Source organism: Pieris brassicae, chromosome 7 (assembly GCF_905147105.1).
Source record: "Pieris brassicae chromosome 7, ilPieBrab1.1, whole genome shotgun sequence".
Lineage (NCBI taxonomy): Eukaryota > Metazoa > Arthropoda > Insecta > Lepidoptera > Pieridae > Pieris > Pieris brassicae.
In genome coordinates, this window is record NC_059671.1 from 15,319,158 (window position 1) to 15,334,437 (window position 15,280).

The 15,280-nt window shown below is 33.6% G+C and overlaps 2 protein-coding genes across 2 annotated transcripts in view; both read right to left on the reverse strand.

Moving 5' to 3' along the window:
* LOC123711573 (neural-cadherin) overlaps window positions 1-10,413 on the reverse strand; it is a 254,181-nt gene extending 243,768 nt beyond the window's left edge. Inside the window, exons 1-2 of the mRNA XM_045664169.1 lie at window positions 10,339-10,413; window positions 8,129-9,458 (exon numbers count right to left, since the gene is read on the reverse strand). Of these exons, the coding sequence (XP_045520125.1) occupies window positions 8,129-9,425 (1,297 nt within the window). The 5' untranslated portion in view covers window positions 9,426-9,458; window positions 10,339-10,413. The remainder of the gene's footprint in view (window positions 1-8,128; window positions 9,459-10,338) is intronic.
* A 2,505-nt stretch (window positions 10,414-12,918) lies between these two features.
* Window positions 12,919-14,648, reverse strand: LOC123712549 (zinc finger and BTB domain-containing protein 14-like). Its single transcript, XM_045665707.1, has 2 exons — window positions 13,860-14,648; window positions 12,919-13,354 (listed from the first exon to the last, which is right to left on the reverse strand). Exons 1-2 carry the CDS (start codon window positions 14,536-14,538, stop codon window positions 13,101-13,103), a joined length of 933 nt encoding a protein of 310 aa, XP_045521663.1. The 5' UTR covers window positions 14,539-14,648; the 3' UTR covers window positions 12,919-13,100.
* Window positions 14,649-15,280: the final 632 nt, after the last annotated feature.

The following is a 15,280-nucleotide window of genomic DNA, read 5'->3' on the forward strand; positions in this document are numbered from 1 at the left end:
ATTATTTTTACCACCTTAAGGAAATGGGGGAAGATCGAAGTGTCAAGAAGACATCTCTCGAAATATCTTACTGACATATGCAAGCTCCAATGTTACCAAAACACCAGCGGAAAGTCAGATAAGGTGGCGTTTTTTTATTTCGAAGGCCAAGAGTCACTGCGCCACCGAAGTTTAGTGTAGATAGAAATATATTAGGTCGTTACATATGAAATTGGCGTTTTGTCGTACTGGCCACTTTGACCTCAAATACATCCTCTTTGGTTAGGAATTTCAAATTCAAATTTGTACAGCTATTTACTCATGTATTTGTGCTTCGATGACCATCATTCATTTGCTTTTTCTTCTGTTTTTTTTCTGTTTGCGTCACTCATTTTACAAAATGGAAAACTTAAAGTATCACATTATTTACGAGTACGAGTTCCGCCGTGGCACTAGTACTGCGGAAACGACTCGAAGGGTGAATGATGTGTATGGTGGTCATGTTGCTAAAGAAAACACAGTTCGTTTTTGGTTTCAACGTTTTCGTTCTGGAAATTTCGACCTGCAGAGTAAGCCCCGTGGACGGCCTGAGACCCAAGTTGATAATGAAGTATTGAAGGCTATTGTGGAAGCGGATCCATCGCAAACCACGTCCGAGTTAGCTGCAGGCTGCGGTGTTTGTGATAAAACTGTTTTAATTCACTTGAAGCAAATTGGGAAGATTAAAACGCTTGAAAGGCAAACCGGCAAACGCGCGTCGACTGCTGCGTTACATTACTGAACCGGCACAATAATGAAGGTATTTTAAATCGAATCATTACCTGTGATGAAAAATGGATTCTTTACGATACTCGAAAGCGCTCAGCGCAATGGTTGGATCCTGGCCAGCCAGCCAAATCCTTCCCCAAGCGAAAATTAACCCCAAAAAAGTTACTTGTAAGCGTTTGGTGGACTAGTGCCGGTATTGTACATTGCAGTTTTCTCAAATCTGGCCAGACTATTACGGTTGATGTCTATTTTCAGCAATTGCAAACCATGATGGAAAAGCTAGCGGCTAAAAAACCTAGGCTGGTCAATCGCTCCACGCCACTGCTACTTCACGACGACGCTAGACCACACACTGCACAACAGACGGCTACCAGATTAGAAGAGCTTCAATAGGAATGTCTAAGACATCCTCCGTACTCCCCGGCCCTTTCTAGATTACCATTTTTTTTCGAAATTTGGACAACTTCTTGCAAGGTAGAAAATTTAACTCTGATGGGGCAGTCCAAATCGCCTTCACAGATTTTATTGATTCCCGTCCTACTGGTTTTTTTAGTAAAGGGATCAATGAGCTACCTATAAGATGGCAAAAGTGCATAGAAAACAATGGTTCATACTTTGATTAATTAAATATATTATATTTAAAAATATTTTATTTCCAATTTCATATGTAAGGACCTAATATTAACGTAAACAACTTTGACAGTTTCATTGATAAATAAGACGCACTTCAAACAGCCGTGACGACCACTTACTGCGTTATGTTATAGCACTCATCAACTTTCGCAATCAGAAGTGGTTATAATCACCTAGCACGAATCAGCCAAATTGTTGACGCACGAGTCTAACATCATAAGCCGTTATAAATTCAACACCTGAGACCAAACAAAAAGAGAAACGGGTATGTTCATAGAAGACTTGCAGGTAATGGACTTAATAAAGAAGTTTATTATCCATTTATAAAAAGTTGATATCGTTGGGTGAGAAAAATACACCTGAGGTAGAGGTATACTAACAATTCCAGAAGACAATTTCGGTATTTTAGTCGGCCAATTGATAAAACAATTGATATGCTATTTCACGAACCTGACTGTCTAACTGTTTGGACGACAGCAGAATATCATAAACACACACACACACACACACCTTAGAAGCACAAAATTACTCCTAATTTATTAAAGGTAAGGGAGTTAATTGTTGGTCATTAATAATGTATTCTCCGGGGAAGCAAAATAATTTGATGGGTTAAAGCCCGAAGCTGCACTAAATCTTAATAAAGTAACGAACAATTCCCCCGTAGTCACATATACTGCTATATAGCAGTTATAATAAATCACACAAGCTAAGCAATAAAGCATGCACCTACAATGAAGCTTCATTGTAACGAAATTTGTAGAATATACAGAGACCGTACGTCCTACTTTAGATAGAAGATATTAAACGTACTTTGAGGGAAATACTTAAAATGCATATACTTTAAAGAAAATATGGCAGTCTTCATAGAAGATTGATTCATATTTCAAACGAAAGCTAATGCATATAAGAAATACATTTACGTAATAGTAAACGAGTATTAACAACATACATTTAATCCAGAGTACACATTTATTGCTGGCCCCGCGAACTTCGTCTCGCCTTAATATGATTTTTTTACTTAGCCAATCTTTTTAGTGGGTTCATACAAACATATAGAACACTTTGTTATAAAATGTGTTTTAGGGAATTGTATTGCAATGTTTCCAATTTTTCTCTCCATAAAAACCTTAGTCAGAGTTCAAGGAATAGATATCAAAAGAATACTCAAAATGGTCCAGCCGTCTTCGAGTTTTGCACTTAGTAACATATTATGCGATTCGTTTTAATTTATAAATAGATTAATTAACAGATATATAAAAATGTTATGTGTAATCTCAAGATTATTAAATTAGAAATAAATTTTGTTCGCTTATCTTTTATATGTCTGCCAGATAAAATCAAATATCATTATTTCTTGTCTATGTAGACTTGTGCACTTATAAACGTCAAATGATCATTGTAAGGAGTTGAAACAATTTTCTTAAAATACTATTTTTTAAATACGTTCAGCACATTATAAGCAGTAACTACACGCGTAATGTGTTTATCAAATCTGGAAGTTTTAATTTCAATTATTTTTTCGAAGGAAAAGATACCATTACGGTAAGAATAAACTACGCAACGCTTAAAAGCAACACGTCCGTAAATCTATAATTAGACGAATGTTGTAACATTTTAAGTATAATGCTCCGCGCCCTCTTTGACCCCGCACACCTAAGCTAACCACAACATAGGTACACCAAACGGCAAATATCGATACAAGAATATTAAAAGAAAATTATATTTGTATGAGAGCCTTTTCTTTGAGTTTGAAAGAATTTATGCTTATTAAATTCTACATTTTATGCTGTTGGCAAAAAACAATATTCATTTCGAACTCGACTTCTATTGCTTTAATTAAAAACTTATTCATTGAGTTTCTTCTCGGAGTTTGTGACCAAAGTGAAAAATGCTTAGTAATAGTTCAGAAGGGTGAATTGACGTATAGTGAATGCCAATCAGGGTCAGAGAGCTCTTGAACAACCACAGCAGGCAGAACAATACGGTATGAAGTGGTGTGTATGCAAAAACCATGATTACACGACTCCTCAGCACTTACAATAGTTCCTTGGGGGACCAATCGTTTACATCTATGTCACTGTAATATATTTAATGGTAGTTTGGTGACATTCTGAAGATACTTGGTTGCTACGTTATCACGCATGAAGAGACGCAGCAACCACATTAAAAAAATATGGAATCCTTAATGCGTACCAGGCGTAAATAGGTTGGTAAGTAACCTTTAAATAACTGAATAAATCTGAACTTATTGTAAATTCATAGAACCCAAACACAATGACAAAATACTAATAACACATCTCATTTCTCATAAAACAGTATTAGGTAGACATACTCGTACAAAGTCTATAATTTAAACAGCTTGATAAAAAACATGTTTACTTAAAATTCCTAAAATATATACTTCAAACTTTAATGGACTTAAAATGTATTTCAACATAAGCTATATTTGTAATAGCTGTTAGAAGTATAAGAATTGCTCTACAAATACAAACATTTTCAACAAAGAGATTTAATTATAATTACTATACTAATTGAAACAGCGAAAGGTGTATAACGTATGTAATATGAAACGTGATACAGAGCACCAATAAAGGTAACCATTATTCATATTATGATGTATGTAAAGCTTATCAAAGTACCTTTATGAAGAGCCCGCAATCATATACCAATTGGAGGGAAAGCTTGCGAGATAATGTTAATATATTTTATTATATAACTGGCTGAACTTAGTTTCGCCTTAATATGGTTATGGTTTAGTATACTAGTAGCATGGAACAATTTGCAATGCTATTCCACAGACTTCTCGCTTTTCCAGAATAAAAATTAAGTCCTAAATGAAACTATATTTTTTTATATTTTCGCATTCTTTACGGCATAAAAGGGCTTTACAAGAACCTTCCTAAGAGTTCAAGGAATAACATTAAAAAACTCGTATTGGTTAGTCAAGTTTTGAGCTTAGCAACAGTATTTCTTTAATAAAAAAAAACAGTCTAACTACCTGTCTACTTTTATACCTTGTCATTAATCAAACATGATTAACTATAATGTCGAATACGAGGGCGAATGTGGTAATACATCAAAGACTTTTCCCATTTTTCGCGATTCCCTACAGACTAGAAAATCATTAATAGAGAAGTAGTTCTTCATGTTCAAAAACAAGTACGATGATGATATCTTTGCAAAAATCCACCCTAAATTTATTGAAAGTAATTAAAATATTGAAAAATTATAAGGGATCGATTGATAAATTGTATAATTTTTATTCTAGGTTATATATAACTAAGATTTAGAGTCTATATAACTCGTTTTATCTCTCGTTTTTATTTAATATATATAAATCCGACATTTAATACGTTATATTAATTTAGACTTAAATTCGCGATAGACAAAATAAATAATGTTTTGGATTTAATATTCAAAATCGTATTAATCTGAAATATGGAAATATTAACTTAACGCTAAGTATCCACTCTGAATATAATATGATAAACTAAATCTATCGTTTTTGTATATTATTTTTATTTAACTAGAGTGCACATATTATGAAAAAAGACTTCAATTACTTACAAGATTATAATTTTTCGTAAAATTAAAAAACTATTCTAATGTAATCTGATCTCAAACATCGAAAAGCTAGTATGTAATAATATACAATTACTACATTAGGGTTAACAAGCATTTGAATTCATGGCCATGAGTCAAGCTTGGTCACGCGCATGTTAATTACAATAAACTGCGCGCATCCTAATTAACAAAATGGATCAAAATAAAATCTCTCCATGATCGCTTCTACGTCTGGACGACAATGCACCTAAACCCGAAGCTGTAAAGACGTTATTTTAGTTATCTGATATTGAAATGATGTCTGCTCTCTCGATTGACAACTGTTTTGTTGATTACTATAGAAAGTGCTTAACTACCAACTGTCGAATTATGATCGAACTTATGCGCTCAATTTCGATTATTCTTAACTCTTCAAAGCTTCATATATACATAAAGTTAGTTTTTAACCGAAAATTGTGTTAGGTTATTCCTATTATTAATTTACAAAGCAACTCGTACTAGCCTAGCTCCAAAAAATTGACAAAATTTTCCTTCAAAACTCATAGTAGACTAGATGCGATCGGACGTGGTCGATAGGAAGTTCGCATATGTAATTGTGGCCAGCACACAATGAGGGGAATTGTCCAGTATTATTGTGCGACCAAAGCCCGCACCCAGTGCCATTGATTGAATGAATGACTTTTAACAAACTGTACTGCACTGGACCGTATCAATTTAGCAAGTTGTCGTTGATTTACAACTTCTATAACAAACGAAATTACGTGACTCTATAGTAACAAGTAAGTTTTTAACAAGGATAAATGAATCTTAAAAATTTGAAAGGATTCTAAGTATAAGAGTTTGATACTTTCTTTTTATTTGTTATTATTTAAAAAAATATATATCACATACATTTTTCTAAATCATGTATTCGCAATTTACATCATTGCGAAATTAAGTTCTTTTTTTTTCATAATACCTTTTTTTTCATTATACCGATAAGATCACCATAAGGACAACTTCACGCCAACAGTAATAAACGATATTCTAAAACATCAAAGCACTTGTCCGATCGTAAACTCAAAGAGCGTGGGACGATACAGGAGGACAAATAGAGGATTAATCTATACCTTCCAATAAAGGCACTTTGGAGTTTGAAACAAACCTGGCCAAGCAGTTATTATAATGCTTTTGGAGCTGCATTGTTAATGCGTTAAGTTTTAGATATAACAAGCTAGTTCCCGTGATTTTGTGGAGAAAAATTAAATAAACTTAGCCTACTTGAACTAAGTAAACTATTTTTATATATAAACGTAACGTTTATCGTAACATTATTTATATGCCTTGGTTGAAAGTCGCTCAAGACAGGGAAACATTGAGCCGGTATTTATACCCAAATGGGGTTTAAAATATAAAACAAATTAATTACATGTATACTGATAAAACTTATATTACTATCAAGTTAAATTAGTATCGATAAAACTTTATTATTTATTAATATCATATGACTGCAACTAACCCCAAGCATATAAGTCAATAATTGTCGCTAATTTCACCTCAATCTATAACATAACTTAGCCCAAAACTGAATTTAAATAATAACGCGTTAAAAGTGTTTCAAGGATAATAATGATTTCCGAGTCAGATGACGAATAATTGGTCTAAAACGGCCACCCACAGATCTATTTTCTCTGCTTAATAAATAACACATGTGTTTCGATCTATGAAGATTTTAAGGTCATGAAATTGATAAACTTTGAAGCAGAATTTATTAATATTATTTAAATCTTATTAGACATTGTGATTTCGATTTTTATTATACTATGGGCAATACTTTAAATTTAAATTTTTATTATATTTATATAGCTAAAGTTATTGTTTAATATAATCATCCGAAGGTTTACATTTCCGAAAACATTTCTTAACTTATAAATGACGCAATTTTCAAAAGACACTTTAGCATTTCAATATTTCTTAAGATAAATCTAATCTAGCTTAATACTTTCTCCAACCTTGGAATGTAAAGTATCCCACACAAGATCAAGAACGATTTACAGCAAAGCTAAATAAGAATTCAATAATTTCAAAAAAAATGCTTCGTGATCTAAGGGTTGGCGTATAGAATCGGAACCGTGCGACAGGTCTCCGATTATCTACGCATTGACCACGGTGGCAACCTGTCATATCCAAGGTAAGATTTGTTTAATGGGAATTCCACCTGTCCGATGTCTCGTGCTACTAATCTAGGACACACTGTCACATTCTATTACTAATAGAGAAGCCATACACTCTACGTACTATTATTTCGATTGCATCGCATAATGATTAATGTTTGTGGACCTAATTGAAGTCATTCAAGTTTTTTGGCGTTGACAGTAATTTCTAACTATAATAATACAAAGATAATAGCCTAATAATCGTATTCTTAAATGACTCGTAACGATTAGATTAAGTTCATGATCCCATCACACTCGCATGTCGATTTAACGAGATCCAAAGTGAACTTTTAATAACGCATTAAAACTTGAGTGTATAATCAACGTCTTCACGAACTAAGCTTTCTTGGCATAAAACTTCTCGCCTCGTTCTAGTTTCAGGTTTTATTATGAGTTTGAATGTTTAAAAATGTTTACATACTGTCCCTTTTACGATTGATCGCAATCTTTAAAGAAATATTATAAGTCCGCTTAAGTTAGATGTGTTAGTTTATGCTTATATTTATGCATGTGAATATGTTTGTGGAATTTACGTAAAATTTATGTTTTATTTAAAGTACGTGACAATAATGTTCCACAATAATAACATGTTACTACTATTATTGATAAAATTATGAAGTTTAAACATATCCGTTATTCTTAGACTTATTTTATTATTTTTAGTATCATAGTATTTTAATATAGAAAAAAAATATATGATATAATAAAAAGGAGACTGTGTGTATTATTCCAATAAGGATCAACTATAATACCTGCCGCAAGATAATAATATGGTTGGATGCGCATTTCGATACGTCGCGTCAGGTGATGCTGACAGTCACGCGTGAAAAATATATGACTTCATACCTTATTTCACGATATAAGAGACCGCTATTACAATAAAAATGACTGAATACATAGTATTCTTCCGACGTTGAATATATTCCTTCGAGATAACGAGCATAACTATGACGTAATATACATAATGCTGAATAGATAAAAAAACTTACCTCCATTTCCGGCATTCGTGATAGTCACCCAGAAGTCGATAGTTTTCTCAGGTCCAAGCTCTTCAAAGTCCCACTTCTTTTTAACTTTCACAACACCACTCGGTTCCACTGTAACCCACGGATTTTCATCTCGAATTTTAAAGGTTTCGCGGTCGGTTTCCTTTTCCAGTGTGAAAACTGCACGCCCTTCTACTTCACCGTCAGCTTCAGTGAATTCTATCCTTTTAGTGGGCCGAACAGCGCGTGTTACACGCCGCTTCTCTCGGTGAAGAGTTGGCAATTCTCTTTCTTCCCGAACCACAAATTCCAGAAATACTTGAGCCGGTTTACTCTTTTTAGAAGGCGTTCCAACATCATGGGCTATTACTAACAATTCAGCATCATAACCATCTGGTTCTCCTGCGAGTATTAACTCTCCAGTTTGTGGTACAATGACAGCTAAATTAGTTGGAGTTTTTATTGAATAGTAGACACGATCACCATCAGAATCAGAGGCGTGAACTATACCAATGTTAGAAAATCTTGGCCAATGTGCTGTACCATTGTTTACATTCTTATCAAGAGTCCCATTAACAGTGAAATAATACAATTCTTGATCGAATACCGGCTCGTGGTCGTTTTCATTCAATACGCTAACTGTAATTGGCAAACTAGCTTTACTCACTCCATGTAAATCGGTTGCCTGAATTGTAAAATCATAAAGATTTTTAGTTTCAGAGTCAAGAGGTCGCAAAGCCACTATTTCCACGTCACCTTCAGTAACGACTGATTTTAGGTCATAGTTTGGCCCTGTATCTTTATCTCGTAGAGCGAAGGTAGAATCATCATTTCCCTTAATGATTTTGTAAGCAATACGGCCAATATTAAGGAGGGCAGTCGCTCTTATCGGTGGCAAGTCTACCACTGTGCCTTCAGGTGAATTTTCTGGGATCTCTCCACGAAGGCCATTGATTGTAGTAAAACTGAGCATTTTTCTACGATCCATAACTAACAAGTGTAATGAATGTGCTGAACTGCTATACGGTGTTCTTTCCAAGATGGCTAGGTTTAATGGTTGATTCAAGAGTGGTGTGAGATCAGCTGTAGTCATAAGTAAGCCATCATCCAAAAGGGTGAAATATGACGTGAATTCAGGGTCGAGAAGGGTGTAGCGAGTGTGGTTTCCAGTGAAATGGCGAACGGCGTGCCCAGGGCGAACGTCGTGCGGTAGAAGAATGAGAGCACTGGTCTCTACCGCTATACTAAGGATGTAGAGCAATGCTCCTCCAGCCACTACTATGCGCGCCATGGCTCTCATTAGATGAATAGGCACTTATCCAAACATTTCCACCTACAATAAAAGTAATACTTTTTGTAATCTTTGACACTAAATTCATACCTATTATGCAATTTATACGATTTTAATAAAGAAAATAGGTAAGCTAATACTTATTGATTGGTATTTTATAAGCAATTACGTTTAGCACACACGTTGTTGTAAAATTTTATGCAAAAACATTTTATTATGCATAAAAAAATAGTTACTAGACTACAATTTGTTAGGTAGTACAGTACCTTATGTTTTTCACTAACGATTAATGAACACTGATTGAAAACTTAGAAATGATTAAGAATTAGGTAGATAATGGCAAGAACTATCAAAATGTGTGTAACATTGAAAATGGCATGGATCGCAAGATGCAAAGCGTCGTCGCGATGACTTCGGCGTAGGGCGGCACACATGCAGAGCTTTATTTAGGCGGCTGGCGGCAACGCCGGCGTCTCGCGACTTGCCGATCAATACCCCATTTTGCGCCGCCGCGTGACGTTTCGCGAACGAATCTCAACTGTATGCTCTCCGGCTCACGACATACCATGAAATATTCAAATACTAATGGTAATAAAGAAACCGCAGAGCATTTCTGCATCTACATTGCACTGCAACCGATACGGCAACTTCCGGTCCCGACCACTAGTAATAAATCAATCTATTTTCAGAATCACGTTTCATCAGATCAAATAAATCCATCGATAAAGATCACGATTGCACCTTTAAAAACAGCAATATTCATTATTTTATTTAGGTTTGGTACGGTTTAATTAATTTATTTTGATTAACAAACATGTGTGCCAAATGTAAACAAATTGCATAAATTTTGATTTCTTAACAAACTATGTGCACTGAACACTGTATAAATTACTAAATTAACCTTTGTCACGAAAATACATACATACGGGATCGATGTTTGTTTTTTGAGATCGGTGTAGTAAAATATTCCGTTTCGTAAAACACGGCCCGTACGCGAGAGGCGTCAAAATGCGACTAAATGAGTGAGTTGTAGCGCGCGCGCGTATCGAGCGCCCTCCGCCTGTTACCCCCTGACACCCCCGCCGCGGCCGCTTTGCCGTTTCACCCCTATTCGGAATAGCCCTCAGAGTGTGAACCCATAGGTACTTTTACAATTTTTTTCGTCTTACTTCTAATCCTTATAATTGTTTTTAATACTTTAAATTGGATATCATAAAACTTAAGAAATATCAAAAATATTGCCGGTTACACCTAAAACTATATTTTCATTGAACCCTTAAAATCTATACTAAATAGGAATAATGGCCGCTTGATCTTCTCAGCGCCTCAATAAAATTTGATAAACAACAAGCTGTTTCTTATAAATTCCGTTTAAAAAAATAGAACCTAGCCCAAAATGCACTAAACAGTATGAAATAACAATCTTTCTTATTTCTAATGTATGAAGTGTGGTATGAAAATCAAATAAGGATATATCTGAAAGTCAGTAATTAAATAATTAATGTAAAATAATGTACCTATATAAATTATTATTTTCATGGACTGATTTTCACAAAGAGAGACTACTAAAATTATTTTATAATTTTCTGAGATAATCGTCAATCACACTTAAATTGAAATGTATACCCCAATTAAAACCTAATAAAAAAACGGGAATTGTTTTTATATAAGTTCATAAATTATGTTTTATCATTATGACACGTCACCACAAATTTCAGTGCCTTTGCGAATGCCTTGTTCTCCACCGAGACTTTCATCTCGTATCTACATTAAAAGTATAGCTGCCATCTTCATGAATCTTTGTCAAAACTATGTCGACATACAAAGCAAATAAATGAGTGTTCTTTACCTTAATTATAGTATATATTATGTAGACCCAAATGGTCCCACCATTTGGGTCTACAAAAATATACACATTGACTTAAGTATAAGCGGCAAATCACATCGCGGCCGTGCAGCGCAACGTGCATCCTTTATGGGATATTTCAGACAACTATGAGTCTGATTACAATATCCTATGGAACGTAATCGCTGAAGATTACACGTCAAATTGATAACCTCTCTCCTCTTTCAGTTTTTTAACCCAAAATATTTGGGCGAAGCATGAAGTTGCTTTTGAGCTTTTCTATCATTTACTGATAGAAATACTTTTAATTTTAAAATAATTGATAATGAACACGGCCTATAAGTAATTCGAAAACCTCTTTTTAAATTAATTTTTTTTTATATATTGGACCAAGCCTTATCCTCCGTAGACGAAAGATTTAAGTTATTGAAGAATCATAATGAACCAGTACTAAATAATAATGAGGCGGTACTAAATAAATGATTAAGCTACAAGTCTGAGATGTCAAGTCCTAATGCCTGTTTGGACTTATAGTTACCAGCTGAGGGCCTATACAAGTAAGAGCTACATACAAAATATAATCTAACGATTCCAAAAGTGCTCAGGGGAATAGTCAATGGTCCATAGTACAATAACAATGACGACGTCCAACGAGACGATTATGTTATTCTACATCGCAATAATTCAAATTAAATAAGATAAAGACTAACCTTAAGTCGAGGTGATCAAAAACCAATTGAATTAGTGTTAGTGCACGTTAGTGCTAAACAGTGGTAACAAGAGTGTTTTCCCCTTAAGAAAATACTAGATTAGACGAACAAGACTTTAAGTACGGTTATTGGACTATTTCTTATGTTAAATACCCTTATTAGTAAATTAGGTTAGACTAAAATAACATATTAATATCACTTTAGGCGAGATCGTTATGTTCCATAACGTCTCCGTGAAAAGACCATTTAAAAATATGTATGTATACCTATGTTTTATAGTAAATCCCTATTGCTTTTTTGGTATTATACAACAACCTGAACCAGAATACCTATATAGTATAAAGTGGGCTTAAATGAGCTGGCGCCGTATACCCGATACACGATGCTTGAAGCTTATTATTCTTTAACACAGAACAGTGACTTTTAAACACAATGCAATTTAATTTTAGAACAACCTGCCACCTCCAATCTGCGACATCAAAGATAAAATGAGAATGGAGTTTAACACTTTTGGAATACCATATACCAATAAGGAATTTAATTCAGTCGTCTCATGTATTGTTTTTTTGTAATAGATTTATTATTGAAAATAATGAAACTATATTAACGAAAATCAGTGGTGCTGGTGAAAGCAGCCTATTAGCTCGAACGGTGAAGATAAACATCGTGAGGAAACCAGCTTGCCTTAAAACCAAAAAGTCGACAGCTTTCGTCAGGCACAGAAGGCTGATCACCTACTTGCCTATTAGTTAGTAAACATATACAGAAAGGTTGTAGCGCCATTGATTTATTTTTCTTTAATCAACAAAATAATAATTTATTATATAATTTAATGACAGGTTAGTCTACTAAAAAACAATGGTGATCCCATAAAATAACTAATACTGCTATAAATGTCAATAAAAAAGGAATTTGGTAAATTTCAACACAAACACGTAGATATTTTAACAGATATATTTAAACAATATTATAGACTAGTATAAAAATAGCCAAAGCTTAAACTCTGAGCAATTTCTTTGTGACTTATCAAATGTAAATAATATACAATAATGTATTTTTTTTCCATAATAATATAGGCTTACTGCTATAATAGGCAACTGCACCATGTGCAAAGAGTTTTCCCATATACTAAATATTATGCGTAAACTGTTTGGCTGCAACACTATCATTAGAATTTTTGTATCTTATCTCCTTTATAGTAAGCTGCTTTCCTTGATGAATTCTTTGAAGGTGGCTCCTCATGTCATAAGACCTAGAAAATGACCGACGGCATACAGGGCATTGTGTTTTACCAGCATGTGAATCTTTGTGGAGTGTTAAAGATGTTGGATGTTTAAAACCTTTGGGACATAGTTGACAGCGGAACTTGGCTAAATCTGTTTCTGCAACAAAAAATTATAACACATTAAATAAGCCTTAAAATGAGCCCATCTAAACATTTTCCATATATTGTAAGTAACAAATCATGTTAGTAAAAATTTAAACCTAAAATGACACATTAAGTTTTGGAGTCCATGGTATAATTTTAAAAAAATCTATGCTATTCATTCTTCACAATATAAGTAAAAAACATATTGTGAACATTTAAACCCATTAAATGTATAAACTCACTTTAGCTGCTTTCATGGTTAAAGCATAGTCAAGACAATGGGTTCAATCACTAAAAAGACACATTATTTTATTTTACAAAATCTTAAAATTACTTATATAGGTTCATACATGTATTGCAAACATTATAGAATTAGATGTAATTTTACTATACTGTAAGGGCTTAAGACAATTAGGTTTCTGATAAGAATCATGTTAATTTTAAATTTCTGATAAGAATTCAAATGTTATACCTACCTATTATGCAACACTCCTTCATATTGTTGTTGATATACTAACCTGAAGTAGTTTTTTCTTGCAAATCCTCAGCCGAGTTAGATTGATTATCAACATGCATTTCATCAGATGATCCAGAAGGCTTTGATTGTGATGTATTGCTATCTTTATTTGAGTCCAGTTGTAAATCAATCATATTATCGTGTTCCACTACAACAAATGGAGCATTCATAGGCAAATTGTCTTCCCTGGTAGGTTGCAACGTAGCCAAATTTATAGGTTCTTCTGAAGTATTTTGTACTATGGATTCTGGTTTGGATTTTGAAGTCAAATCTAATGAAACACTGTCATTTATTCTTATCTGGTTTTTATAGGATTCATCTTCTAAATTATCAGTCAGTCCTTTAACTTCCAAAAGTTCAGCAGTAATAAGAAATGATTCTAATTGCTCTTGAAATATATTGACTTCACCATGGTACATAAAATTTATAATTGCGTTAAGATCTTCATATTTGAAGTTCCTAAATATAATCACAGGATGCTGACATGGGTTTTCTTTAAATATCTGTTTAAAATAATTACTACAGGCTGATAAAAGCATTTTGTGTGCTTTTATTTTTCCACCATCACAACATAAGGTAACGTCCACCAAATCATTTTCAAATCTTAGTATATTAAAAGCTTCTGTAACGTGGCTAACATAGTTATTCCACCGTAACGAAAATTGGGGTGCATTATTCATGATTCATTTACCTTTGTTTAAAACGATGATGAAATTATAGTGTATTTAAAGTTTATAGTTAAATTGGTGGAAAAAAAATATCAGAAAGTTACACATACACAGATTAAAAATAAAAACAGATGACGGCAAAGAAAATAGAGGACTGGGGTTCTAGCTCTCTGTATTGGCGGCATCGGGGCTTAGACAAGGTGGCTTAACAGTAGTATATGTAGAAAGTTGAAAACTAAATTTCAGTCAGTCAACGGCCAATCAATATTTCGGCAGTGTAGAAAAAAAGTTAATTCCAGTTTCAAACGCAGGGCACTCGCGGTGGTGTGACGTGATGGAAAAAGGTCTAATACTAGTGAATTGAGCGGAAATGGAAACCATGTACTGTCTCATAATGGACCTCGGACGTCTTAAGAAACATAATTAATATAATATTTTTAGGTAAAAAATTTATGTTCTTAAGAATCTTCATGTCCAATGGTTGCTCATTTGACTCGTTCTGTTGTTTATGAATAGACGTCGAACATCTAACACACACATACACCCGTACAACTTTATTTCTACTAATTTCTAACTAGTTATCTAGTCATAGTTATTTTTTATTTTAATAAGGTTTATATAGTAGGTAGTTAGTAGATATTAAAATCTTGAAAATAAAATTTGAAAATTCATGCACACCTACTAGTAACTTTTTTCTAAACTAAAACATCGTTACTAAAACTTGTCATTAATTAACAACACAACAATAAACATC